Source organism: Phyllobates terribilis, unplaced genomic scaffold, assembly GCF_046119375.1.
Source record: "Phyllobates terribilis strain yellow unplaced genomic scaffold, ASM4611937v1 Scaffold_1__5_contigs__length_1240528914, whole genome shotgun sequence".
Taxonomy (NCBI): Eukaryota; Metazoa; Chordata; class Amphibia; order Anura; family Dendrobatidae; genus Phyllobates; species Phyllobates terribilis.
In genome coordinates, this window is record NW_027362761.1 from 799,965,367 (window position 1) to 799,992,735 (window position 27,369).

The 27,369-nt window shown below is 40.3% G+C and overlaps 1 protein-coding gene across 1 annotated transcript in view; it reads right to left on the reverse strand.

Moving 5' to 3' along the window:
* The window catches only part of FRAS1 (Fraser extracellular matrix complex subunit 1), a 626,357-nt gene that overhangs the window by 323,767 nt on the left and 275,221 nt on the right, over positions 1–27,369 (reverse strand). The window contains exons 6-9 of the mRNA XM_073637084.1: positions 17,641–17,777; positions 16,676–16,759; positions 8,115–8,216; positions 5,422–5,613 (exon numbers count right to left, since the gene is read on the reverse strand). Coding sequence (XP_073493185.1) covers positions 5,422–5,613; positions 8,115–8,216; positions 16,676–16,759; positions 17,641–17,777 — 515 coding nt within the window. The remainder of the gene's footprint in view (positions 1–5,421; positions 5,614–8,114; positions 8,217–16,675; positions 16,760–17,640; positions 17,778–27,369) is intronic.

A 27,369-nucleotide genomic window follows, 5' to 3' on the forward strand; every position in this document is an offset into this window, starting at 1 on the left:
GGCATCAATCATGAGGTCAGCCTACAGTGATCGTACAGAAGTGAGGAGAACCTTTCTCAGGAGGTCAAGCAAGGATGAGAGATGTACAAGCTATATTTGTGAGGTTCTTGACATTTGTAATTTCCAATAATGTGTTTCAGTTTATGACCACTATTATGCCCAACGAGCTGGCACTAAAATGGGCACACCAGTGTCATCTACATTTTCAAATTTAAGATTGGAAGAGCAATAAATGCATAGTAGCTATAATCTGTTCATTGAGCACATTCAATATTAGACAACATTTATTAATGAAGTCCTTCCTGGAAGTCTGGTCATGTACAGACCACCAGTTTAATACATTGATAAGATATATAAATGAAAAAGCACTAAATATGGAACTTACTGATATTTTAGATGATCGAAACGCCAATTTTCTGGTCAGATGAGTCAACTGGATTGATTACAAGTGGCAAAACAAACAGCCACTAACTCATTATTGCATTGTGATGCTATAATCCACCCTATGTAAAAGGTTTGCTACATAATGGCCAATTAAATAAGAAACTTTTACACTGCTTCGTATAGTATAGACTATATGTCTAAGCATCATCTCATGAGGCTTTATAAAAGGAATAAAAATAGATTAGTAAAAAAAAAAAAAAGATTAAAAAAGATTAAATGTTTTATGAAGGATGACATTGAACAGACACAGTAGAAGGTAAATGTGCAGGCTACAATTAATTCTCTCAGTGACATAGGAGTGGGATGTAGCATTAGATAATGGAAGGCAGTAAGACGGACTTTGAATGTGAGATGCCTTCATTATTTTCCACCAAAAGAATGTTTGTAGGAGGATGAGAAGAAAAACTGCAACCATAAATAGGCATATCTTCCCATTACCATGGCAGTTGACTATACACAATATATAAGAGAAAATAACTCTGCATAGGTTACTGACTCCCATTACTATATAAACATTCACCATTACAAAAGGTTTTCCAGCAAGGACTTTATAATGCAAAATGTAGCTTACAAGCCAGACACCAAGAATTTACAGCTCTAAGTGCATGCATTTCTCGGTTCCTGGTAGTACCCATTATATTGGAAGTAAAAATAAACCTTGTGTATACAATGGCTACCTTCTTTATCCAGCCATCTATAACAACTTTGAGTCTCTTCTCAGATACATATCATATATCAGTGGTAGACACAGACAGAAGAGGGCCACAGTGCAAGAACAGTATATGGGTCCCTGCAGTCCAATAATGTATCTCTGACAAAAGCCACTTATTGTTTTGGAGGTAGAAGTCGTTACTCCCTTACTTCTTGGGCCCCTGTGCGGCTGCACAGGCTGGACTAATGATATGTTCACCCCTGTCATAAGGAAAGTATTCAGACCCCTTTACATTTTTCACTTTTTGTTTCATTGCAGCCATTTGGTACATTTTAAAAAGTTCATTTTTTTCCCATTAAAGTACACCCTTTGCTCAGTATTGAGTAGAAGCACCCTTTTGAGCTAGTACAGCCATGAGTCTTCTTGGGAATGATGCAACAAGCTTTTCACACCAGGATTTGAGGATCCTCTGCCATTCTTCCTTGCAGATCCTCTCCAGTTCCGTCAGGTTGAATGGTGAATGTTGGTGGACAGCCATTTTCAGGTCTCTCCAGAGATGCTCAATTGAGTTTAGGTCAGGGCTCTGGCTGGGCCAGTCAAGAATGGTCACAGAGTTGTTCTGAAGCCACTCCTTTGATATTTTAGCTGTGTGCTTAGGGTCATTGTCTTGTTGGAAGGTAAACCTTCGGCCAAGTTTGAGGTCCAGAGTACTCTGGAAGAGGTTTTCATCCAGGATATCTCTGTACTTGGCCGCATTCATGTTTCCTTCAATTGCAACCAGTCGTCCTGTCCCTGCAGCTGAAAAACACCCCCATAGCATGATGCTGCCACCACCATGTTTCACTGTTGGGATTGTCTTGGGCAGGTGATGAGCAGTGCCTGGTTTTCTCCACACATATCACTTAGAATTATCACCAAAAAGTTCTATCTTCGTCTCATCAGACCAGAGAATCTTATTTTTCATACTCTGGGAGTCCTTCATGTGTTTTTGAGCGAGCTTTATGCAGGCTTTCATATGTCTTGCACTGAGGAGAGGCTTCCGTCGGGCCACTCTGCCATAAAGGCCCAACTGGTGAGGGGCTGAGTGATAGTTGACTTTGTGGAACTTTCTCTCATCTCCCTACTGCAACTCTGGAGCTCAGCCACAGTGATCTTGGGATTCTTTACCTCTCTCACCAAGGCTCTTCTCCCTCGATTGCTCAGTTTGGCTGGATGGACAGGTCTAGGAAGACTTCTGGTGGTCCCAAACTTCTTCCATTTAAGGATTATGGAGGCCATTGTGCTCTTAGGAAGTAAACAATGGTGCAGCGGTCTCAGGGAGCGCCAAAGGAATACTGGACAATTTAATAGATGTCAACCGACTTTTATTCTTCCTCCAATACCACTGCCACAACGCGTTTCAACGGTCTAAGCCGTCTTCATCAGGTGGTTTTAACCCTTTTGTTTCTGGGTATTTTGATTGTGATGGGATATTATTGTTTTGGGGGTACAATTTGGAAAAGGTATTCTTGATGGGTGGTATATATTTATTAATACATGTGACCCTGTCGCTGTCCCCCCCTTATATTTCCACTTGCTATATAGGCTGACCTTTCGGGCGCTGTGTCACAGTTTTTAACATTGTTTTATTCATGTGGATCCAGCACTCTGTGTCCACTCTGTCGTCCGCATTTATCTTTGTAATTTGTGTTTACTACATGTGTTAATAAAGGCATTTTCTTACTTCTTTACAATTTTGAACTTGTGTGGCCATCTTTTTGTTTCTCTGCTTCACAGAGGAACAATCCCCCCTTTCCTTTACTGTTACAAGATGATGGCCCGTTCTCTTTATTAGTCCTATATGCAATAACATGGGTCCATTGGGATTAGATTTATCTTCACTGTGTTGTTTGCATCTGTGTTTCTGTCTCTCACTATATTTTACTGTTGGTATGATGTTCCTTTTATGAAATGCTGCGTTACTTATAAGCCAGATGTAATGGGACATACACCTTCCAAAAAGTTCAACTTATGTCTTGTCAGTCCGCAGAGTATTCTCCCAAAAGTCTTGGTTATCATCCAGATGTTTTCCGGCAAAATTGAGACAAGCCTTTATGTTCTTTTTGCTCGGCAGTGGTTTTCGTCTTGGAACTCTGCCATGCATGCCATTTTTGTCCAGTCTCTTTCTTATGGTGGAGTCATGAATACTGACTTTAACTGTGGGAAGTGACGCCTGCAGTTGTTTGGATGTTGTTGTGGGGTCTTTTGTGATCTCTTGGATGAGTTGCCGCTGCACTCTTGGGGTAATTTTGGTCGGCCGGCCACTCCTGGGAAGGTTCACCACTGTTCCATGTTTTCGCCATTTGTGGATAATCGCTCTTACTGTGGTTCGCTGGAGTCCCAAAGCTTTAGAAATGGTTTTAGACCTTTTCCAGACTGATAGATCTCAATTACTTTGTTTCTCAATTATTCCTGAATTTCTTTGGATCGCAGCATGATATCTAGCTTTTCAGGATCTTTTGGTCTACTTCAATTTGTCAGGTAGGTCCTATTTAAGTAATTTCTTGATTGAGAACAGGTGTGGCAGTAATCAGGCCTGTGTTTGGCTAGGGAAATTGAACTCCGCTTCCAAAAGATGTGATAAACCACAGGTAAAACATAAATTAAGGGGTGGGGGGAGGCAATCACTTTTTCAAACAGGGCCTTGTAGCCTTGGATTTCTTTTTCCCTTAATAATTAAGACCTTAATTTAAAAACTGCATTGTTTTTACTTGTGTTATCTTTGTCTAATATTTAAATTTGTTTTGTGATCTGAAACATTTAAGTGTGACAATCATGCAAAAGAGTAAGAAATCAGGAAGGGGGCAAACACTTTTTCACACCACTGTATTTAACAATTGACAAAACGCGAAGTGATTGAACAAAAGAGAAATGTAAATCAAATCAATATTTGGTGTGAGCGCCCTTTCCCTTCAAAACAGCATCAACTCTAGATACACTTGCACAAGGTATTTGAAGGAACTTGGCAGGGAGGTTGTCCCAAACATCTTGGAGAACTAACCACAGATCTTCTATGGATGTAGGCTTGTGCAAATCCTTCTGTCTCTTCATGTAATACCGCACAGACTCGATGATATTGATCGTCAGGGGTCCGTGGGGCCATATAATCACTTCCAAGATTTTTTTTTCTTCTATCATGTCACAGGTCAAACACAATGGCAAGATTGAGAACAAGAATCACAGCAAAATCAATCAATAAAGCTTCCCTTTAATTGAATATGCATTAAAATGTCTAATTTCAAAGGTAACAATTGAAATTGATTTAATTTAGTTTTATTTTTTGTTCATTCACTTTGCATGTTGTTAATTGCTAAAGAAAATTATTAACACTTTAGTTTTAAAAACATTCTTACTTTGCAGCATTTTTTTTGACAGCTGCCTAAAATTTTTGCACAGTACTGTGTAAGATTGCAATCTGCTGGAAGAAGGCACAAAAAGGAAAATGTGGATGCATAGGCCCAAGCTGGTTCCTAAATCTAATATGAGGTAGACAATATTCGATGTCATACTAGTAAGTGAAGCTTTTTTCTTCCTTTGCGGTGACCCTTGGACTATTAATTATCCAACAGCCTTCCCATGATACTCTCTGCCATGACTCATTCCCTTAACATAATTCTAATGTTCTTAAAAGTCCATGAACTTATCTATCATGTGAGATTTTAAAGCAGTACCATTTTTGTAATCTACATATTAACTTTACTATTATTACCAACATCTACTTTGGAAGGGCTAACTTTCTCTCATCTAGTACCAAACAAGCTAAATATGGCTTTAATTCAATGTTCTTGAGAACCTTATCAACAAAACATTCAAGTGACATCAGAGAAAATCTCAAATACTTACAACCAAGTGGGCTATGAATATATCATGTATCTTTACGGATGTAACCATAACTATCAGGAGCTTGCCCTGACCATCGTCATAAACAGAAGATCCTTCTTGACAGCTGGACGGAAGTCAGTATTTTCGGCACTGAACAAAATATATCTTGGAAGGTTGTTCCAAGGGTCAGTGTTCTTCTTTAGAATTATAGATATAGAAATTTATGCATGGTAAAATGCAGAGTTAGCATAAGCTGCATATTTAAGTGGAGTTTTATGGATCAGCGAAGTAGTCTTACATAAGTTACTAAAACAACATTTACCAAGTGTCAGTAAACTATGCTAGATATGCAGCTATATTTATACATACAGCTTTGTAACTGGTACATTCAGATTTCTTTTGTTAAAGCAAGGGTAGAGAATCTTCACCCCCCCAATAAGTGAACACCATTAAAAAAGTCTTACCCATGAGCACTCTACTTGGGAACATTGTGTTGGATGGCACAATACTTTCCCTCTGTCACACAAGCAGAATTCACAATGACTTCCGTTCCAGAGCTCTCCATGGTACTTAATGAATCCATTGACCATACAGCTGCCTTTAGTGGACGCACACTCTTCACAACACTGTGCAGAGCGCCTCATTTTGCTCTGACCCTACAAACAAAGAAAATTGTTCAGTCATGATTGTAACCTAAAGTATTTTAGGTTAAATTAGTTTCATGGAGGTTTGTTTGATGGTGATAAGTTTCATGGCGATACTCATGACAGCAGATGACATAACTACTGACAGTGACTCTGACATCTGATAGATAAATACAGTCATATGAAAAAGTTTGGGCACCCCTATTAATCTTAAGCTTAATGTTTTATAAAAATTGGTGTTTTTGCAACAGCTATTTCAGTTTGATATATGTAATAACTGTTGGACACAGTAATGTTTCTGCCTTGAAATGAGATTTATTGTGCTAACAGAAAATGTGCAATCTGCATTCAAACAAAATTTGACCGGTGCATAAGTATGGGCACCCTTATCATTTTCTTGTTTTAAATACTCCTGCCTACTTTTTACTGACTTACTAAAGCACTTTTTTTGGTTTTGTAACCTCACTGAGCTTTGAACTTTACAGCCAGGTGTATGCAATCATGAGAAAAGCTACTTAAAGTGGCCACTTGCAAGTTGTTCTCCTGTTTGAATCTCCTCTGAAGAGTGGCATCATGGGCTCCTCAAAACAACTGTCAAATGATCTGAAAACAAAGATTATTCAACATAGTTGTTCAGGGGAAGGATACAAAAAGCTGTCTCAGAGATTTAACCTGTCAGTTTCCACTGTGAGGAACATAGTAAGGAAATGGAAGAACATAGGGACAGTTCTTGTTAAGGCCAGAAGTGTCAGGACAAGAAAAACATCAGAAAGGCAGAGAAGAAGAATGGTCAGATCAGTCAAGGACAATCCTCAGACCACCTCCAGAGAGCTGCAGCATCAACTTGCTGCAGATGGTGTCACTGTGCATCGGTCAACTATACAACGCACTTTGCACAAGGAAAAGCTGTATGGGAGAGTGATGCGAAAGAAGCCGTTTCTGCAAGTACGCACAAACAGAGTCAGCTGAGGTATGCAAAAGCACATTTGAAGAAGCCTATTTCTTTTTGGAAGAAGGTCCTGTGGACTGATGAAACCAAGATTGAGTTGTTTGGTCATACAAAAAGGCGTTATGCATGGTGGCAAAAAAACACAGCATTCCAAGAAAAATACTTGCTACCCACAGTAAAATTTGGTGGAGGTTCCATCATGCTTTGGGGCTGTGTGGTCAATGCCGGCACTGGGAATCTTGTTAAAGTTGAGGGACGCATGGATTCCACTCAGTATCAGCAGATTCTTGGCAATAGTGTTCAAGAATCAGTGATAAAGTTGAAGTTACGCAGTGGATGGATCTTTCAGCAAGACAATGATCCAAAACACCACTCCAAATCTACTCAGGCATTCATGCAGAGGAACAATTACAATGTTCTGGAATGGCCATCCCAGTCCCCAGACCTGAATATCATTGAACATCTGTGGGATCATTTGAAGAGGCTGTCCATGCTCGGCGACCATCAAACTTAACTGAACTGGAATTGTTTTGTAAAGAGGAATGGTCAAAAATACCTTCATCCAGGATCCAGGAACTCATTAAAAGCTACAGGAAGCGACTAGAGGCTGTTATTTTTGCAAAAGGAGGATCTACTAAATATTAATGTCACTTTTCTGGTGAGGTGCCCATACTTATGCACCTGTCAAATTTTGTTTGAATGCAGATTGCACATTTTCTGTTAGTACAATAAACCTCATTTCAAGGCAGAAACATTACTGTATCCAACAGTTATTACATATATCAAACTGAAATAGCTGTTGCAAAAACACCAATTTTTATAAAACATTAAGCTTAAGATTAATAGGGGTGCCCAAACTTTTTCATATGACTGTACAAGTTGCGCCTTAATTTGAAGTCTGCTTATGACTTTGCCAAGTATTCTATAATTGATAAGGCCAAATTCAGGTCCAGTAAATGGTGCATGTATTGTTGATGGAGTTGAGGGTACTGGTACGATGAATCTCTCCTAAAGTTTTAGTGGAAGCAACATCAGGAAAATCAAATAACCCATATCTACACTTCCAGTCGCATCAGTTGTACATTGCTACTCACAAAACCGGTGTTCTGTCAACAGAAACCTGAGAAGAGTTGTTGTAATGTCCATTTACATTTTTTTACGCTTTGCATTGACAGAATGGAGGTGATCCAATGGTGAGTGCATTTTGTGGACAGCACTAGAGGAACTGGTGCTGGATATATATTTCCTCCATAACTGCTCCTATTAAGGTTCATCCAAACAAGTCAATTGTGTATGGAGTAGTAATAAGATTTATTCAGAGGTGTATTGGTTCTCTGTGGTATCCATAATTGGAAAAAGCCAAAAATTTGACTATGCTCCATGTTTAGAGGTATTCTTCCCAAATATAAATAAGTGAGAACAAATCTCCACTTCCAAAGAATGTACGGAATCTGAAGAAAATGCCATCCTGATCATTAAACTGTCATCATGATATCATTGTCCTACTGCATGCCATGCAATAGCGACACAGCAAATTAGGACTAATCATCAAATGTAACATTACCTTGTCACAGGACAGTGATGGACAAGTCTTTGTATGGCACTTTACTTCCCCTCTCTCACAAATACAGGTGGTACATGGATTTTTCTTCCACTGTGAACCATGCTAAATGAACAGAAGATGGATATATATTACTATGTGATTACCTCTATTTTTCACTACTGACTCCAACAAACTAGACAATACAGAATGACTAGTCGTACAATACTAAATTAACCAGTCATGGATTGTCAGCCAAAATAAAAGCAATGTAGATTAGAAAATGTTTTGTAAGAAACTACAATTTGGGTGCACAAATTATTTTAGAGAAATGTTATCTTTATTTTCTACTGTTTTTGTAGAACACAAGCCTACTGTGCACATAACAGCATGATATACAGTACAGACCAAAAGTTTGGACACACCTTCTCATTTAAAGCTTTTTCTGTATTTTCATGACTATGAAAATTGTACATTCACACTGAAGGCATCAAAACTATGAATTGACACATGTGGAATTATATACTTAACAAAAAAGTGTGAAACAACTGAAAATATGTCTTATATTCTAGGTTCTTCAAAGTAGCCACCTTTTGCTTTGATGACTGCTTTGCACACTCTTGGCATTCTCTTGATGAGCTTCAAGAGGTAGTCATCGGCAATGGTCTTCCAACAATCTTGAAGGAGTTCCCAGAGATGCTTAGCACTTGTTGGCTCTTTTGCCTTCACTCTGCGGTCCAGCTCATCCCAAACCTTCTCGATTTGGTTCAGGTGTGGTGACTGTGGAGGCCTGGGCTAAAAACACCTACATTTAAAGGGCAAGCAGAGCTGTTTATAAGCTCTGCTTGCCCTTTAAATGTAGGTGTTTTTAGCCCAGAAGAAGACATGTTTGTCCGTTTAGTTGTAGGCTTGTAGCCCAAAAGTGGCATGTTAGGCAGAGTAGTTACCCATCAGGGGGAGGTTACCTTGCCGTGGTTGATGGGCACACATGAATTGGCCAATTTATGCGCTAAAAACCTTCATAGTTTGTAAGTACTTGTTGCTAAGCAAAACTGTTTAGATCTAATATTTTCATTATTTTTATTGTTAAGACGTATCTTGGCCATATGGAGTGCTGCTGCATTCTTTTGATATATTTTATAGTTACGGCAGCTGGCACCAGTTCACACTAAGAGGTGCTGGTCAGGTTTCTCTGGTTTGTATTGCTATAAGAGGGTGTAACTGCCTCTTGCCTGATTCTGCACTCCTCCCATTAACCAGCAGGTGTTGTATAAACAGCTCTGCTTGCCCTTTAAATGTAGGTGTTTTTAGCCCAGAAGAAGACATGTTTGTCCGTTTAGTTGTAGGCTTGTAGCCCAAAAGTGGCATGTTAGGCAGAGTAGTTACCCATCAGAGGGAGGTTACCTTGCCGTGGTTGATGGGCACACATGAATTGGCCAATTTCTGCACTAAAAACCTTCATTCTTTGTAAGTACTTGTTGCTAAGCAAAAAAGTTTAGATCTAATATTTTCATTGTTAAGACGTATCTTGGCCATATGGAGTGCTGCTGCATTCTTATATATATATATATATATATATATATATATATATATATATATATATATATATACAGTACAGACCACAAGTTTGGACACACCTTCTCATTTAAAGATTTTTCTGTATTTTCAGGACTATGAAAATTGTACATTCATACTGAAGGCATCAAAACTATGAATTAACACATGTGGAATTATATACTTAACAAAAAAGTGTGAAACAACAGAAAATATGTCTTATATTCTAGGCTCTTCAAAGTAGCCACCTTTTGCTTTGATGACAGCTTTGCACACTCTTGGCATTCTCTTGAACTTCAAGAGGTAGTCACCGGAAATTGTCTTCCAACAATCTTGAAGGAGTTCCCAGAGATGCTTAGCACTTGTTGGCCCTTTTGCCTTCACTCTGCGGTCCAGCTCACCCCAAACCATCTCGATTGGGTTCAGGTCTGGTGCTTGTGGAGGCCAGGTCATCTGGCGTAGCACCCCATCACTCTCCTTCTTGGTCAAATAGCCCTTACACAGCCTGGAGGTGTGTTTGGAGTCATTGTCCTGTTGAAAAATAAATGATGGTCCAACTAAACGCAAACCGGATGGAATAGCATGCCGCTGCAAGATGCTGTGGTAGCCATGCTGGTTCAGTATGACTTTAATTTTGAATAAATCCCCAACAGTGTCACCAGCAAAGCACCCCCACATCATCACACCTCCTCCTCCATGCTTCACGGTGGGAACCAGGCATGTAGAGTCCATCCGTTCACCTTTTCTGCGTCGCACAAAGACACGGTGGTTGGAACCAAAGATCTCAAATTTGGACTCATCAGACCAAAGCACAGATTTCCACTGATCTAATGTCCATTTCTTGTGTTCTTTAGCCCAAACAAGTTTCTTCTGCTTGTTGCCTGTCCTTAGCAGCGGTTTCCTAGCTGCTATTTTACCATGAAGGCCTGCTGCACAAAGTCTCCTCTTAACAGTTGTTGTAGAGATGTGTCTGCTGCTAGAACTCTGTGTGGAATTGACCTGGTCTCTAATCTGAGCTGCTGTTAACCTGCGATTTCTGAGGCTGGTGACTCGGATAAACTTATCCTCAGAAGCAGAGGTGACTCTTGGTCTTCCTTTCCTGGGGCGGTCCTCATGTGAGCCAGTTTCTTTGTAGCGCTTGATGGTTTTTGCAACTGCACTTGGGGACATTTTCAAAGTTTGCCCAATTTTTCGGACTGACTGACCTTCATTTCTTAAAGTAATGATGGCCACTCGTTTATCTTTACTTAGAATTTGTATTATGGCAAGAAAAAAGCAGCTAACAGTCTATTCAGTAGGACTATCAGCTGTGTATCCACCTGACTTCTGCACAACACAACTGATGATCCCAACCCCATTTATAAGGCAAGAAATCCCATTTATTAAACCTGACAGGGCACACCTGTGAAGTGAAAACCAATTCCGGTGACTACCTCTTGAAGCTCATCAAGAGACTGCCTAGAGTGTGCAAAGCAGTCATCAAAGCAAAAGGTGGCTACTTTGAAGAACCTAGAATATAAGACATATTTTCAGTTGTTTCATACTTTTTTTGTTAACTATATAATTCCACATGTGTTAATTCATAGTTTTGATGCCTTCAGTGTGAATGTACAATTTTCATAGTCATGAAAATACAGAAAAATCTTTAAATGAGAAGGTGTGTCCAAACTTTTGGTCTGTACTGTGTATATATATATATATATATATATATATATATATATATATATATATCAAATAGTAACCTGTTTCTGCCAACCAAATACATACAAAACTTCCTCAAGAAATATTTCATGTTCAAGTTTAAAAGTTATCCTCTATAGGATATTTTCCAACCACTAGGACCCCATCGATCCAGAGAACTGAAGAGTACAATATGAATGTAGAAAAGGTCGATCATAGCACTGCCGCTCCATTCCTTCTTATTTGAGTGCTCGGCTATTTCTGGCAGTCCCATTAAGAGTGAATTGAGCGGCAGAGCACACAATCGACCACTGCTCTGTTCAAATGGAGTTCTCTCTAATTCAAGGGATCAGTGGGGGTCCCAGCAATCGAATGTCCAATGATCGGAAATACAGTGCCTACAAGTAGTATTCAACCCCCTGCAGATTTAGCTGGTTGACACATGCGGAATTAACTTGGCATTGTGACATTTGTACTGTAGATCAGCCTGGAAGTGGGAAATGCACTGCAGCAAATTTTTTTTTTTTTTTTTTTTTTAAAAAACGTTAAAAGTTAATTCAGAGTGTCATTTATTATTCAACCCCTCAAACCACAAGAATTCTGTTTGGTCCCCCAAAAGCATTAAGAAGTAGTTCAGGCACCAAGAATAATGAGCTTCACATGTGTGGATTAAAGATCTCTTTTGCCAGCCTTTTCTGACTATTTAAGACACTCCCCAAACTTGTGAACAGCACTCAGACATGGTCAACATGGGAAAAACAAAGGAGCATTCCAAGGCCATCAGAGACAAGATCGTGGAGGGTCACAAGGCTGGCAAGGGGTACAAAACCCTTTTCAAGAAGTTGGGCCTACCTGTCTCCACTGTTGGGAGCATCATCCGTAAGTGGAAGGCTTATGGAACTACTGTTAGCCTTCCACGGCCAGGACAGCCTTTGAAAGTGTCCTCCCGTGCCGAGGCCAGGCTAGTCCGAAGAGTCAAGGCTAACCCAAGGACAACAAGGAAGGAGCTCCGGGAAGATCTCATGGCAGTGGGGACATTGGTTTCAGTCAATACCATAAGTAACGTACTCCACCGCAATGGTCTCCGTTCCAGACGAGCCCGTAAGGTACCTTTACTTTCAAAGCGTCATGTCAAGGCTCGTCTACAGTTTGCTCATGATCACTTGGAGGACTCTGAGACAGACTGGTTCAAGGTTCTATGGTCTGATGAGACCAAGATCGAGATCTTTGGTGCCAACCACACACGTGACGTTTGGAGACTGGATGGCACTGCATACGACCCCAAGAATACCATCCCTACAGTCAAGCATGGTGGTGGCAGCATCATGCTGTGGGGCTGTTTCTCTGCCAAGGGGCCTGGCCATCTGGTCCGCATCCATGGGAAGATGGATAGCACGGCCTACCTGGAGATTTTGGCCAAGAACCTCCGCTCCTCCATCAAGGATCTTAAGATGGGTCGTAATTTCATCTTCCAACAAGACAACGACCCAAAGCACACAGCCAAGTAAACCAAGGCCTGGTTCAAGAGGGAAAAAGTCAAGGTGTTGGAGTGGCCTAGTCAGTCTCCTGACCTTAACCCAATTGAAAACTTGTGGAAGGAGCTCAAGAATAAAGTCCACATGAGACACCCAAAGAACCTAGATAACTTGGAGAAGATCTGCATGGAGGAGTGGGCCAAGATAACTCCACAGACCTGTGCCGGCCTGATCAGGTCTTATAAAAGATGATTATTAGCTGTAATTGCAAACAAGGGTTATTCCACAAAATATTAAACATAGGGGTTGTATAATAATTGACCCACACTTTTATGTTTAAAATTTAATAAAATTCAACTGAGCAACATAACTTTTTGCTTTGTAAGATTTATGCTTCTGTTCATAAAACCTACTCTCGTTTGCAGTTTGAAGGCTCTAACTTATTTGCATCTTATCAAACCAGCTAAATTTGCAGGGGGTTGAACACTACTTGTAGGCACTGTATATATCCTGTTCCATGGATTGGTGATACATTTCAAACTTGATAATACCACTTTAACATACTATATAGTAACTAGACTGGAGTCCCTGGAACATATAAAAAAATAACCCCACAATACTAAAAGACAGCATTTTTACTTATTTTGGTTAGTTATTATGCTGACAAAAAATAAAACATTTAGTCTTACTTTTTTCACTTTGCTCCACTGAGATGTATCTAACAGCAAAGTGTACACATCAACCATAAATGTAGAGCTCAAATATATTAAATACTTTCAATGGGGAGGAATCAGCAGGAAATATAACCTTTATCAGTAATTTAAGCTCAGGCCTTTGAAGCTGTAAGGGCACTATGAATACCACACTCCCCCACTGCATTCCTAAATATATAACTGCAGCTTGCCAGGGAAAGCGCCAGCTTTTCAAAGGGCTATCCCACTTGGCTAACCTCAAAACAGCAATATTTCTAATCATTATTTTTTTAAATTAAGGATGACAGAATAGGAATGCTTTGTCCCAGTTTATTAATTTAATTGATTGATCCATAAATCACACACAAACACAGAAGCAAACAAACTCCAATTAGGGGCTGAAAATAGACTCAAATATTGTCTTTGGGGAAACAAGGACTTACAAAGTTTAATAGAAAGTTTTCCTGTTAAAAAAAGAGCTGGTTAGTATTTAGTTTGGTTCTTTTGGGATGAAGCACACAATTTAAATAGTCACTATAAACGTACTGAATTACATATACTGAAGGGGTTCACTTCTCTGGTATGCATTGGGCATTAGTTAGCGTTCACACAGACAATGCAGTTTTGGTCCAAACACGTGCAGTTTTTCTTGCTTTCCCCAGGTTGCGCAGCACCAAAACAAAACCTTAAACATAATTCCCTAGCCTTTTCCAGGCGCCAAGTAAACAGTACAGACACTGGCTACTCATACCCAGCTGAGCTAGCCCCAGCTCGGTCAAACAAAATAGCTATCACTGCAACCACTGATACTTGCGGTTCACTGCATACAGCGTGTGCAGACTCTTCTCAGAGAGGGGGTTTTTCTGGCTTTCCAACACTTTTAAGCTCTAAGACACATCCAGTCTGGTGCCCATGGTCTGGGAATTCACCGGATAACACATTTGCCTCTGCTACATCCAGCAGACCCCGGATTGTCTCTCTCTCTCAGATACAGCTCACATCTTGGCTGGTCAATCACCAGTAGCATTAGGAGATTGCCACTCCCATTAGGAGACTGCCACTCCCATTAGGAGACTGCCACTCCCATTAGGAGATTGCCACTCCCATTAGGAGACTGCCACTCCCATTAGGAGGCTGCCACTCCCATTAGGAGGCTGCCACTCCCATTAGGAGGCTGCCACTCCATGAAACTACTTCCTGCTTCTTGGCAAAACCCTTCAGGTGCATCTAATCAAGACCCTGAAGAGCTGTGATTTAACCTTCAACTACCTGGCCTTGCTACAATATATAATTCAAAGATATTCAATATTTCCATATATTCATAAATAAAGCTGTCCAAGCACACAAACGCATTTGTTGATTTTGGCAGGATTGGTCTATGTTCTAATCCTAATGGAGCATTCATCAGCACATTTTCCCACAGAAATAAGCATACAGACTCATGCCAATATGAACAGTCATGATGAATGGAGGGGTTAGGGAGATATCTTGTGAGCAAGGCCAGCTTGCAAAGTGTTAAATTAGAATAACTGTCAATCTATAGCGACAACTTTGGGTTATTAATCCAACACTGCCATTTTTTTTTTTATTCAATAGTCAAAAAGACAACAACCTGTTATTAAAGGGGGCCTTTCACGGGAATTTATTTATTTTTTTAATTTAAAACGGAGTATCACTCTAATTGTTGCTGCTCTACTGATTTTGGAACAGTTTTTCTTTTTCTTCTGTGTCCCTCCGTTCAACAGTTATGCTCCCTGGTAATAAAGATACACATTTTCCTTCAATCAACTGAGCCTCTACCAAGGAACTTCTCTTTGGGCAAGGTTGTGTTTTGAGTGGCCAGAATAATAGGAGGAAAACCAAATGCCCACAGAGATGTTCTGTGGTATACACTCAGTTGGTGAGGAGAAAATATCTATCACTTTGGAAGGGAGTGGCACAGTAGAAAAAGAAAAACTGTTCCAGAGTCAGTGTAGTAGAAGCAATTGGAGGAGGTACTCCGTTTAAATGTAAAAATCCAGTGAAAGGTCCTCTTTAGTTTAATGCACAGAATATATATGCTAGCTATCAGATATATTTGGTAAAATTATATGATTGCTGGCTAATAGTTTGTTCCAATAGAAATGCTTCATACACCTGTTCTGCCTTAGGGGTGGTAAGAGAACGTACGGATGATGTCTGATAGAAACGTTGGCACTGGTAGGAGGCCAAATTGCAGTTGTACATTGGGTAGCAGGTTTAATGTTGATGGCTAATTTAACAGTGCCTATAATATAATTGCTTTGAGGGAACCTGTCAGCAGAAAAAATGCTATTAACCTGCATATATGGTGTTAATCTGCAGGTTAATAGAGTTACTAACCTGCCCGGCACTTGCACTTATCCGAACTCTGCAGGGAAAAAATGAACTTGATTCCTCCTGGCAGCATTCCGGTTTCAGTCACGGGTGCGGCGCCAGCGCTGGTTCAGTCACTGCTCTGTGTATAGAGAGCAGTGGCTGTAACCGCACCCCCGGACCCGACTGACACTCGCTCTGCATTGGGGTCGGCTGTCAGTCAGGGACAAGGGTGCGGTTACAGCCACCGCTATCTATACACAGAGCAGTGACTGAACCAGCGCTGGCGCCGCACCCGTGACTGAAACCGGAACGCTGCTGGGGGGAATAAAGTTAATATTCTCCCCCAGTGTTCGGCTAAGTTCGGGCACCGGGCAGGTTAGTAACGCTATTAATCTGTAAGTTAAGCCCATATCTGCAGGCTGATTTTTTTTACTGGTGAAAGGTCCCCTTTAAAGCAATCAGCAAACAGTCTTTAGAAAATCCAAATTATGTAAAATTCTGGAATCGTATGTGTAAATTGAAAAGTATATTTTAAAAAAAGTACTTAAAAGTAAATGCACAGCAGAACAACCCAGAATAAACTGTTAACATAAAATATGCTTTCTTTTCTTAACTTTCAGTAATATTGGGTTATTTCTGCTGAAGCTTCTGCCTCAGATTTTGTGATATTCTACACAATTTTGCAGTTGAGTGTTGATCAGGCTCTAATTGTCTTAGTCAAATTTTACATTATTTCTCATAATAACAGAGGATAAGGTAATAAAAAAAATATTTAATTTGACAGAGCTATCAGACAGGGAGAAGATTACCAATAAGAAACTGAAAAAGTAACTCATGAAATAATTACCTCATATGTCTTTCCGGATACAGCACATGACTTTGGAAGGCACTCAGGACAACACTTTCCAGGAATGACAGCCAAGATTTCATCCTAAAATATAATTATGTTGTATATTTACCTGTCAATTACAAAAAGGAAGAAATGCAGACAGAAACACTTTCTTCAATGAGTGAGTGACTATCAGACCTGTGCTGACAAGTCTACAGTGACATATTTCCTTCACTATACATATGTTGTGAGGCTTAGCAAATTCCAAACACCTCTTGTCATCCACTGCAATGAAGACACACAACACACACGTCTCACACTACCCCACTACTTTCATGTATTTAGAATAGAGCTATATACTGCAATAATACATAGGAGTTTGCAATACACAATATATAAAATTTAGAAGACAGTTAATTGAAATGATTCAGTTGCAGAATTTGGCTACTAATATACAGCCGTTCTCAGCTGTGATGGACCTCAGACAGTATCGGACTGGGGTGGCAAGGGCCCTCCAGTAACCAACTCCAGGTCCCCACTTTTCAACTCCATTCCAAGTACTGCTCCTATAAGAGGGTGGTGGCCCAGTCTTGCACAGGGGCCCACCACAGGATTCTCCTGTTCTCCTGTGGGCTAGTCCAAGCCTGACCTCAGGTATCCATTGAAAGTAATTTATGCCCACCTGAATTTAAGGTGCGCCCTGTAATACATTGGTTTCAGTGAAGTGGCAACTAAAACAAAGAGTGATATGACAACAGCTGTTTGTGGAAGATCCCAGCAGAGAGACTGTATGATCCCTACAAACTGGTCAAACTTTCTCCACTGAAGCATGAAAACACTGCCACGCTGTTTTACGCGACGATGCTAGCTAGCTGTCAAGCCATAGCCTGAGGTGCTCATCGATGTGAACATGGCAATGTGCATTATGCATGAAGCGTGGCTGGAACAGACAGTGATTTCTTTTCTCCTGGCAGACTTATTACCTTATCACATAGTAAAGGAAGACAATCAGCTGTTAGGCACTGCGTCACCCCATTCTTGCACGTACATCTTGAACACTGTCCCAACCTCCATTCCTCTCCATCCTTTAGGATAAGGCCATCATCCAGAGAGCAGGATTCTACAACACATATAAAGATAATATGATATATGTACTGGGTCTTATGAACCCAAAGCGAGCTGTCAACTTCACAGTGCAATTGTTACACAAAGGCAAATTAAACACCGCTATTCAGGTTTATGTGGCTAGCATAATATAAAAGTTGTCTAAACAGGTGGACAATATCTTTGCTCACATCTAGCCATATATAATACAAAAAAAAACACGTGAGCTGTCAGGTTATAGTGATATAACCCAGCTGTAAGGTACATTGTTTATCCTTTATCATTTAATGCCATTTAAGAATTTAGAACCAGACAAACCATCCATTATCAGAGAAGTAATGATCCTTCAGTTTACACACTTTGGGCTCAGTTCATCAGTGTTTTTTTTTTATTATTTTTTAAACCACATTTCTTTTTTGTCTTGTAGCATTTGCTGACTTTTTTGCACCTAATTGCACCTAATTCTTCAAAATAGCGTGCATAGTTCATGAATTTTGCACAAAATAAAAAAAATGCTCTTTAATTTTGTTTTTAACACGTTTTGCAACTTATTAGTACACACAAAAAAACGCATGTTCTGGTAAAATTTTGCGCAAAACTTCAGATGTACATAAAATCTCTCGAGGGGGTACTGGAGTACATTTGATCAAAAATCTTGTGACTTTATAAAATGCTGAAAATTAAAATAAACCAGGTGAACACATATAAAGTAGACTTAAAAAAAAACACAAATTAAAAAGAATAAGGCGCAAATGAAAAACAGACAAAACACACACAAAATAGCCCCCCCAAAAAGCCACAAATGCAAAAAAGAACCAGGTCCTTTGTGATAATTTCATGTGATCAATAAACTTTATTTACATATTACTGATATCCTGCTTTATATTGTCCTGTTCTCATTCTGCTGTTTATACATACAAATGCTATAAATTTGATGGTTGCTGAGTATTATTGCTAATCAAACATACTTTTAGTTTTATACTGATCTTTGTATTCACTTTTATATTATAATTTAAAATTTCTGTTTCTGTGGCACAATCATTAAATTAAAGGTCAGAACTTTAATCTTGCCCCAAGACCATTTATATTATTTATATTATGTATTTATATTATTATGTAGCCCTTCAAAAGATACACCAGTTGATCCCCTTATGACCCTAAAGTGCTGTTTCAGTAGCGAGAAAACTCACACTAAAAGAACATTAAGGGGTGGCATGCACTTACAGCTCCTTAGCCTGGAAGGTATTCCTGAAATAGAAGCATTCTCCCTGGGCTGATTGACAGGTCTTTCCTCTAGTACGTTGGCCACTGACCTGTGAATCAGCCAGGGGAGGGTGCTGGTAAGTCAGGAATACAGTGAAGGCTGGGGAGCTGTAAGTGCATCGCCATGCACCAATGCACTTCCAGATTGAACTTCAAAACAAGATTTCTCACTGCTAAAGCACTTTAACCCCTTAAGGACCCTGGGATTTTCCATTTTTGCAGTTTCGTTTTTTGCTCCCCTTGTTCCCAGAGCCACAGCGTTTTTATTTTTTGGTCAATATGGCCGTGTGAGGGCTTATTTTTTGCGGGACGAGTTGTACCTTTGAACAACATTACTGGTTCTACCATATCGTGTACGGGAAAACGGGAAAAAAATTACAAGTGCGGTGAAATTGCAAAAAAAGTGCAATACCACAGATGTTTTTTTTTTTTTTTTTACCACGTTCACTGAATGCTAAAACTGACCTGCTATTCTTATTCTCCAGGTCATTATGAGTTCGTACATACAGTTATATGAAAAAGTTTGGGCACCCCTATTAATCTTAAGCTTAATGTTTTATAAAAATTGGTGTTTTTGCAACAGCTATTTCAGTTTGATATATGTAATAACTGTTGGACACAGTAATGTTTCTGCCTTGAAATGAGGTTTATTGTACTAACAGAAAATGTGCAATCTGCATTCAATCTAAATTTGACAGGTGCATAAGTATGGGCACCCTTATCATTTTCTTGTTTTAAATACTCCTACCTACTTTTTACTGACTTACTAAAGCACTTTTTTTGGTTTTCTAACCTCATTGAGCTTTGAACTTCATAGCCAGGTGTATGCAATCATGAGAAAAGCTACTTAAAGTGGCCACTTGCAAGTTGTTCTCCTGTTTGAATCTCCTCTGAAGAGTGGCATCATGGGCTCCTCAAAACAACTGTCAAATGATCTGAAAACAAAGATTATTCAACATAGTTGTTTAGGGGAAGGATACAAAAAGCTGTCTCAGAGATTTAACCTGTCAGTTTCCACTGTGAGGAACATAGTAAGGAAATGGAAGAACACAGGGACAGTTCTTGTTAAGGCCAGAAGTGGCAGGCCAAGAAAAACATGAGAAAGGCAGAGAAGAAGAATGGTGAGATCAGTCAAGGACAATCCTCAGACCACCTCCAGAAAGCTGCAGCATCAACTTGCTGCAGATGGTGTCACTGTGCATCGGTCAACTATACAACGCACTTTGCACAAGGAGAAGCTGTATGGGAGAGTGATGAGAAAGAAGCCGTTTCTGCAAGCACGCCATAAACAGAGTCGGCTGAGGTATGCAAAAGCACATTTGGAGAAGCCAATTTCTTTTTGGAAGAAGGTCCTGTGGACTGATGAAACCAAGATTGAGTTGTTTGGTCATACAAAAAGGCGTTATGCATGGCGGCAAAAAAGCACAGCATTCCAAGAAAAACACTTGCTACCCACAGTAAAATTTGGTGGAGGTTCCATCATGCTTTGGGGCTGTGTGGCCAATGCCGGTACCGGGAATCTTGTTAAAGTTGAGGGACGCATGGATTCCACTCAGTATCAGCAGATTCTTGACAATAATGTTCAAGAATCAGTGATAAAGTTGAAGTTACGCAGGGGATGGATCTTTCAGCAAGACAATGATCCAAAACACCGCTCCAAATCTACTCAGGCATTCATGCAGAGGAACAATTACAATGTTCTGGAATGGCCATCCCAGTCCCCAGACCTGAATATCATTGAACATCTGTGGGATCATTTGAAGAGGGCTGTCCATGCTCGGCGACCATCAAACTTAACTGAACTGGAATTGTTTTGTAAGGAGGAATGGTCAAAAATACCTTCATCCAGGATCCAGGAACTCATTAAAAGCTACAGGAAGCGACTAAAGGCTGTTATTTTTGCAAAAAGAGGATCTACTAAATATTGATGTCACTTTTCTGGTGAGGTGCCCATACTTATGCACCTGTCAAATTTTGTTTCAATGCAGATTGCACATTTTCTGTTAGTACAATAAACCTCATTTCAAGGCAGAAACATTACTGTGTCCAACAGTTATTACATATATCAAACTGAAATAGCTGTTGCAAAAACACCAATTTTTATAAAACACTAAGCTTAAGATTAATAGGGGTGCCCAAACTTTTTCATATAACTGTACCAAACATGTATAGGTTCTTTATTATTTAAGTGGTGAAAAAAAATCCAATGTTTGCTATAAAAAAAAAAAAAAAAAAAAAAAAAAAGGCGCCATTATCCAAGTCCCGTAGTTTCTCCATTTTTCGGGATCTGGGGCCGGGTGAGGGCTTATTTTTTGCGCGCCGAGCTGAAGTTTTTATTGATACCATTTTGGAGTAGATCCGATGTTTTGATCGCCCGTTATTGCATTTTATTGCAATGTTGCGGCGACCAAAAAATGTAATTCTGGCATCTAGAATTTTTTTTCTCATTACGCCGTTTACCGTTCGGATTAATTCTTTTTTTATATTGATAGATCGGGCGATTCTGAAAGCGGCGATACCAAATATGTGTATGTGCGGGTTTTTTTTATTATTTTATTTTGAATGTGGGAATGGGGGGTGATTTAAACTTTTATATTTTAATTTTTTTAATATTTTGAAAAACATTTTTTTTTACACTTTTTGCTTGCTTCTATAGTCTCCATAAGAGACTAGAAGCAGCAACTGTCCGACCGCCTCTGCTACATAGAGGTGATGAGCAGATCACCTCTATGTAGCAGAAATGCTCCTGTGCTTTGAGCGCCGACCACTAGCTGGCGCTCATAGCGATCATTACATGACAACCACTGGGGTCTGCATGCCCACCCATCAGTGACCCGCGATCACGTGACGGGGTCACCGATGGGCGGGGTAAGTGACGCGCTTCCGCTGTTAAATGCCGCTGTCAGAGATTAACAGCGGCATTTAACTGGTTAACAGCCACGGGTGGATCGCGATTCCACCCGCGGCTGTTGCGGGCACATGTCAGCTGTATAAATCAGTTGACATGTGCCCGGTTCAGTGCGGGCTTAGCGCCGGAGCCCTCACTGAATCGGGGGTGATGGCCTATTACGCTCCAGGCTTTAAAAGGGTTAAGGTCTTAAAAGGTTCAAATCGCCTATCTTTTAAAGGTATGTTTATTTCCTTTGTGTGTATTGGAACAACACAAAAAAACAGGAAAAAAGGCAAATTAGGCACAATTTCACACAAAATCCCAAAAATAGGCTGGACAAAATTATTGGCACCCTCAATTTAATAGGGGCACACCCTTTGGAATAAATAACTGCAATCAATTGCTTCCTATAACCATCAACAAGCTTCTTACACCTCTCAACTGGAATTTTGGGCCATTCTTATTTTGCAAACTGCTCCAGGTCTCTCATATTTGAAGGGTGCCTTCTCCCAACAGCAATTTTAAGATCTGTCCACAGGTGTTCACTGGGATTTAGATCTGGACTCATTGCTGGCCACTTCAAAACTCTCCAGCGCTTTGTTTCCATCCATTCCTGGGTGCTTTTTGAAGTATGTTTATGGTCATTGTCCTGCTGGAAGACAAATGACCTAGGACGCAAACCCTGCTTTCTGAGACAGAGCACTACAATGCGATCCAAATTCCTTTAGAAATCTTCAGATTTCATGATGTCTTGCACACAGTGCCAGAGGCAGCAAAACCACTCCAAAACATCTTTTAACCGTCACCATATTTGACTGTAGGTACTGTGTTGTTTTCTTTCTGTTTTCAGTAAACAGTAGAATGATGTGCTTTACCAAAAAGATCTATCTTGGTCTCACCTGTCCACAAAACGCTTTCCCAGAAGGATTTTGGCTTACTCACGTACATTTTGGCAACCTGCAGTCTAGCTTTTTTATGTCACTGTATCAGAAGTGGGGTTTTCCTGGGTCTCCTGCCATAGTGTTTCATTTCATTCAAATGTTGATGGATAGTTTGCACTGACACTGATGCACTTTGAGCCTGCAAGACAGATTGATTTTCTTTGGAACTTTATTGGGGCCGCTTATCCATCATCCGAATGATCCAGTGTTACAACCTTTCATCAATTTTTCTCTGACATAAACGTCCAGGGAAAGTAGCTACAGAGCCATGGGTTGTAAACTTCTTGATGATATTGCGCACCGTGGACAAAGGAACATCAAGAACTCTGGGGATGGACTTGAGATTGTTGATATTTTTCAACAATTTTGGTTCTCAAGTAGAGATGAGCAAACCCGAACTTCAAAGCTCAGGGCTCGTACCGGACACTTCTGAACTCCGAACACAGACTTCTCCTGGAAGTGGGTTTTACAGTTCGGGAGGAGAGAGGGAGAGGAGGAGAGAGAGATTTTCCAGCTACAAAGTTCGGGTCTCCATTGAAAATTTCAATGGGGATCGGGTTCAAGTTGAAGTTCGGGTACAGTTCTGGTCCGCAAACCGAACTTGGGACTAAGGTTCAGTCTGGTACCAGATCCTGAACTTCCATGGGTCCGCTCATTCCTATTCTCAAGTCCTCAGACAGTTCTCTTCTCTATTCTTAGTGTGGCACACACAGACACACAATGCAAAGATTGAGGCAAATTCTCCCCTTTTTATCTGGTTTCAGGTGTGATTTTCATATTGTCCACGCCTTTTACGTGCCACAAGTGAGTTTGAACAAGCATCACATGCTTGAAACAAAGTTGTTTACCCACAATTTTGTCCCCTTATTTTTGGGGTTTTGTGTGAAATTATACCCAATTTGCATTTTTATCTCTGTTTTTTGTGCGGTTTCAATGCACTCAAAGGAAATAAACATGTGTATAACAACACATGCATAATTGCAATAATTGTCTGGGAGAAATACTTCATTTTCTGGAACAATTTCAAGGGTGCCAGCACTTTCGGCCATGACTGTATACAGTTGTGCTCAAAAGTTTACATACCCCTGCAGAATTTTTGCTTTCTTGGCTTTGTTTCAGAGAATATGAATGATAACAAAAAAACTTTTTCTCCACTCATGGTTATTGGTTGGGTGAAGCCATTTATTGTCAAACTACTGTGTTTTCTCTTTTTAAATCTTAATGACAACAAAAAAACATCAAAATGACTCTGATCAAAAGTTCACATACCCTTGTGATTTTGGCCTGATAACATGCACAGAATTTGACACAAATGGGTTTGAATGGCTACTAAAGACAATACCCTCACCTGTGACCTGTTTGCTTGTAATCAGTGTGTGTGCATAAAAGCTGAGGTAGTTTCTGGGATCCAGACAGACTCTTGCATCTTTCATCCAGAAACTGACGTTTCTGGATTGTGAGTCATGGGAAAAGCAAAAGAATTCACAACGGATCTATGGGAAAAGGTAGTTGAACTGTATAACACAGGAAAGGGATACAAAAAGATATCCAAGGAATTGATAATGCCAGTCAGCAGCATTCAAATTGTGATTAACAAACGGAAAATCAGGGGCTCTGTAAAAACCAAACCACGGTCAGGTAGACCAACAAAAGTTTCAGCCACAACTGCCAGGAAAATTGTTGGGATGCAAAGAAAAACCCACAAATAACATCAGCTGAAATTCAGGACTCTCTGAAAACTAGCAGTGTGGCTGTTCCAAGATGCACAATAAGGAGGCACTTGAAGAAAAATGGGCTGCATGGTCGAGTCCCCAGAAGAAAGACATTACTGCGCAAATGCCACAAAGTATCTCGCCTACAATACGCTAAACAGTACAGAGACCAGCCTCAAAACTTCTGGTACAAGGTAATTTGGAGTGATGAGACCAAAATTGAACTCTTTAGCCACAATCATAAGGTTAAGTGCCCACGATGCAGAAATGCTGCATATTTTTTCCGTTTCTCCCTGGCAGGAAAAACGCATGCGGATTTTACATGCGTTTTTCCTGCCAGGTAGAAGCTTTGGCAAACGTTTTTGCATGCATTTCTGCATGCGGGTTATCAAGCGCTTTTCCAAGCGATTTTAGCATCACTTGGAAAAGTGCTTGACAACTTGATCACACTATATAAATCCATGCAACCGGCATGGATTTATATAGTGTGACCAAGTAATAGTTAAAAAAAAAAAAAAGAATAAGAATGGTAAAAAATAAAGATTATACTTACCTTCTGATGGCCCCCGGTGTTTTCTCCGCTACGTCCGGTCTGTTGTATGGGTCGCGGTGGTGTGAAAGGACCTGCCATGACGTCATTTAGTCATGTCACATGACTAAATGACGTCATGGCAGGCCCTTTCACACCACCGTGACCCATACAACAGACCGGACGCATCGCTGAGGAGACCGGGGGACATCGGAAGGTACGTATAATCTTTATTTTTTATTTTAAATTCTTTTTTTAACTGGTTCTATGGTACCTAGGTCTGGAGGAGAGTCTCCTCTTCTCCAAACCTGGGCACCATTATCATCGGGGATCATGGGGCACGTATTACCAAGCGCTTTTTAAGCGTTTTCGCTGCGGAAATTCCGCGACAAAAATGCTTGAAAAAGGCATAGTGGGCACGCAGCCTAGAAGTTACATTTGGAGAGAGGTCAACAAGGCCTATGATGAAAGGAACACCATTCCTACTGTAAAGCATGAAGGTGGATCGCTGATGTTTTGGGGATGTGTGAGCTACAAAGGCACAGGAAACTTGGTAAAAGTTGAAGGAAAGATGAATGCTGCATGATATCAGCAAATACTGGAGGCAAATTTGCACTCATCAGCCCGGAAGCTGCGCATGGGACATATGTGGATGTTCCAACATGACAACGATCCAAAACACAAGGCCAAGTCGACCTGTCATTAGTTACGACAGAACAAAGTCAAGGATTTGGAAAGGCCATCTCGGTCTCCTGACCTCAATATCATTGAGCCCACTCTGGGGAGATATCAAGGATGCAGTTCATGCTAGACAGCCTAGGAATTTACAGGAACTGGAGGATTTTTGCCAAGAAGAATGGGCAGCTTTACCATCTGAGAAAATAAGGAACCTCATCCACAACTACCACAAAAGACTTCAAGCTGTCATTGATGTTAAAGGGGGGCAATACACAGTATTAAGAACTGGGGCATGTGAACTTTTGATCAGGGTCATTTGGATGTTTTTGGTTGTTATTAAGATTTTAAAAAAGAAAACACAGTAGTTTGACAATAAATGGCTTCACCCAACCAATAACCATGAGTGGAGAAAAAAAGTTTTTTTGTTATCATTCATATTCTCAGAAACAAAGCCAAGAAAGCAAAAATTCGGCCGGGGTATGTAAACTTTTGAGCATAACTGTATATCCCTTTAAAGTCATATTATTGGATTGGGGGGTAAAAATTTCTGACAGGTTGCTGTGAAGACACAGGGGTCTCCCGTGGGCATAATACTACTTAGACAACATAGGGTGACGGTAAAACAGTGTGGCAATACTTTATTGAACCAGCAAACAGACAATAACATAGAACTGTCCAAGAGTCTCACCCTTCCGCTGACTCGCATGGATTTGAGCAGCTGCTACTTCGGGGCTTCCGGGGCTGACTACCCCCACCAGTGGCACCCCACTTTAGGCGTGCACCCACAGAGAGGAGGTAACGACAAGCTTAGGAAGCTGACAGTCCATTGAGGTACATAGCCAGGAAACCAGAGGGTCCCAACCTGGCTTAATCAAATGTATCCATGGTTCTGTGATAGTCAATGGACCAGATCTGTTTTACTCCAACCAGGCCGTGGTCCCTTAAGCTTGTATTCTGTAGAATCCATATCTGTGTCCCTCCTGATGGAGCCATGTTGTCCTAGCTGTGGCTCTGGCAAGTCACTCTGATTCTTTTTGCAGAATGATATAAATCACATTTTATACCCACATATGTGGCTATGGTCATCATTCACAAATCAGGGAGGAGGTGGCAGGGGCTCATCTCTCTTGTTTGAGCATTTAACCAATTTGCAAAGTTTGTCCTTCATTGCTCTGCAGGTCAACAAGCCACATGGACTTATACAATGGTAATCAACATATTTAGCAATCATCCATTGTTCCATAACTATGAGTCCCTGTTTTGCAAAGATAACAGTACAATAAACTGTAGGGGCTGATAGAAGATGCAAATAACAGCCATTCATCAATTAACATACCTACAAGAAGAACAAACATTCAGACTCATGACAAAAGTCTCCTGACCTACTAAAAATAGCAGCGTGAATAATTAAGATTAAATGCTGTGTCTTTACAGTTGTCCTTAACCCCTTTACAGCGCCATTTGATTTTTTTAATGTAAAATTTGCTTGAATAATTAGTGGGCGCCATGTTGCGTTTGGAGAGCCCCTGATGTGCCTAAACAGTGCAACCCCCCCACAAGTGACACCATTTTGGAAACTAGACCCCACAGGGAAC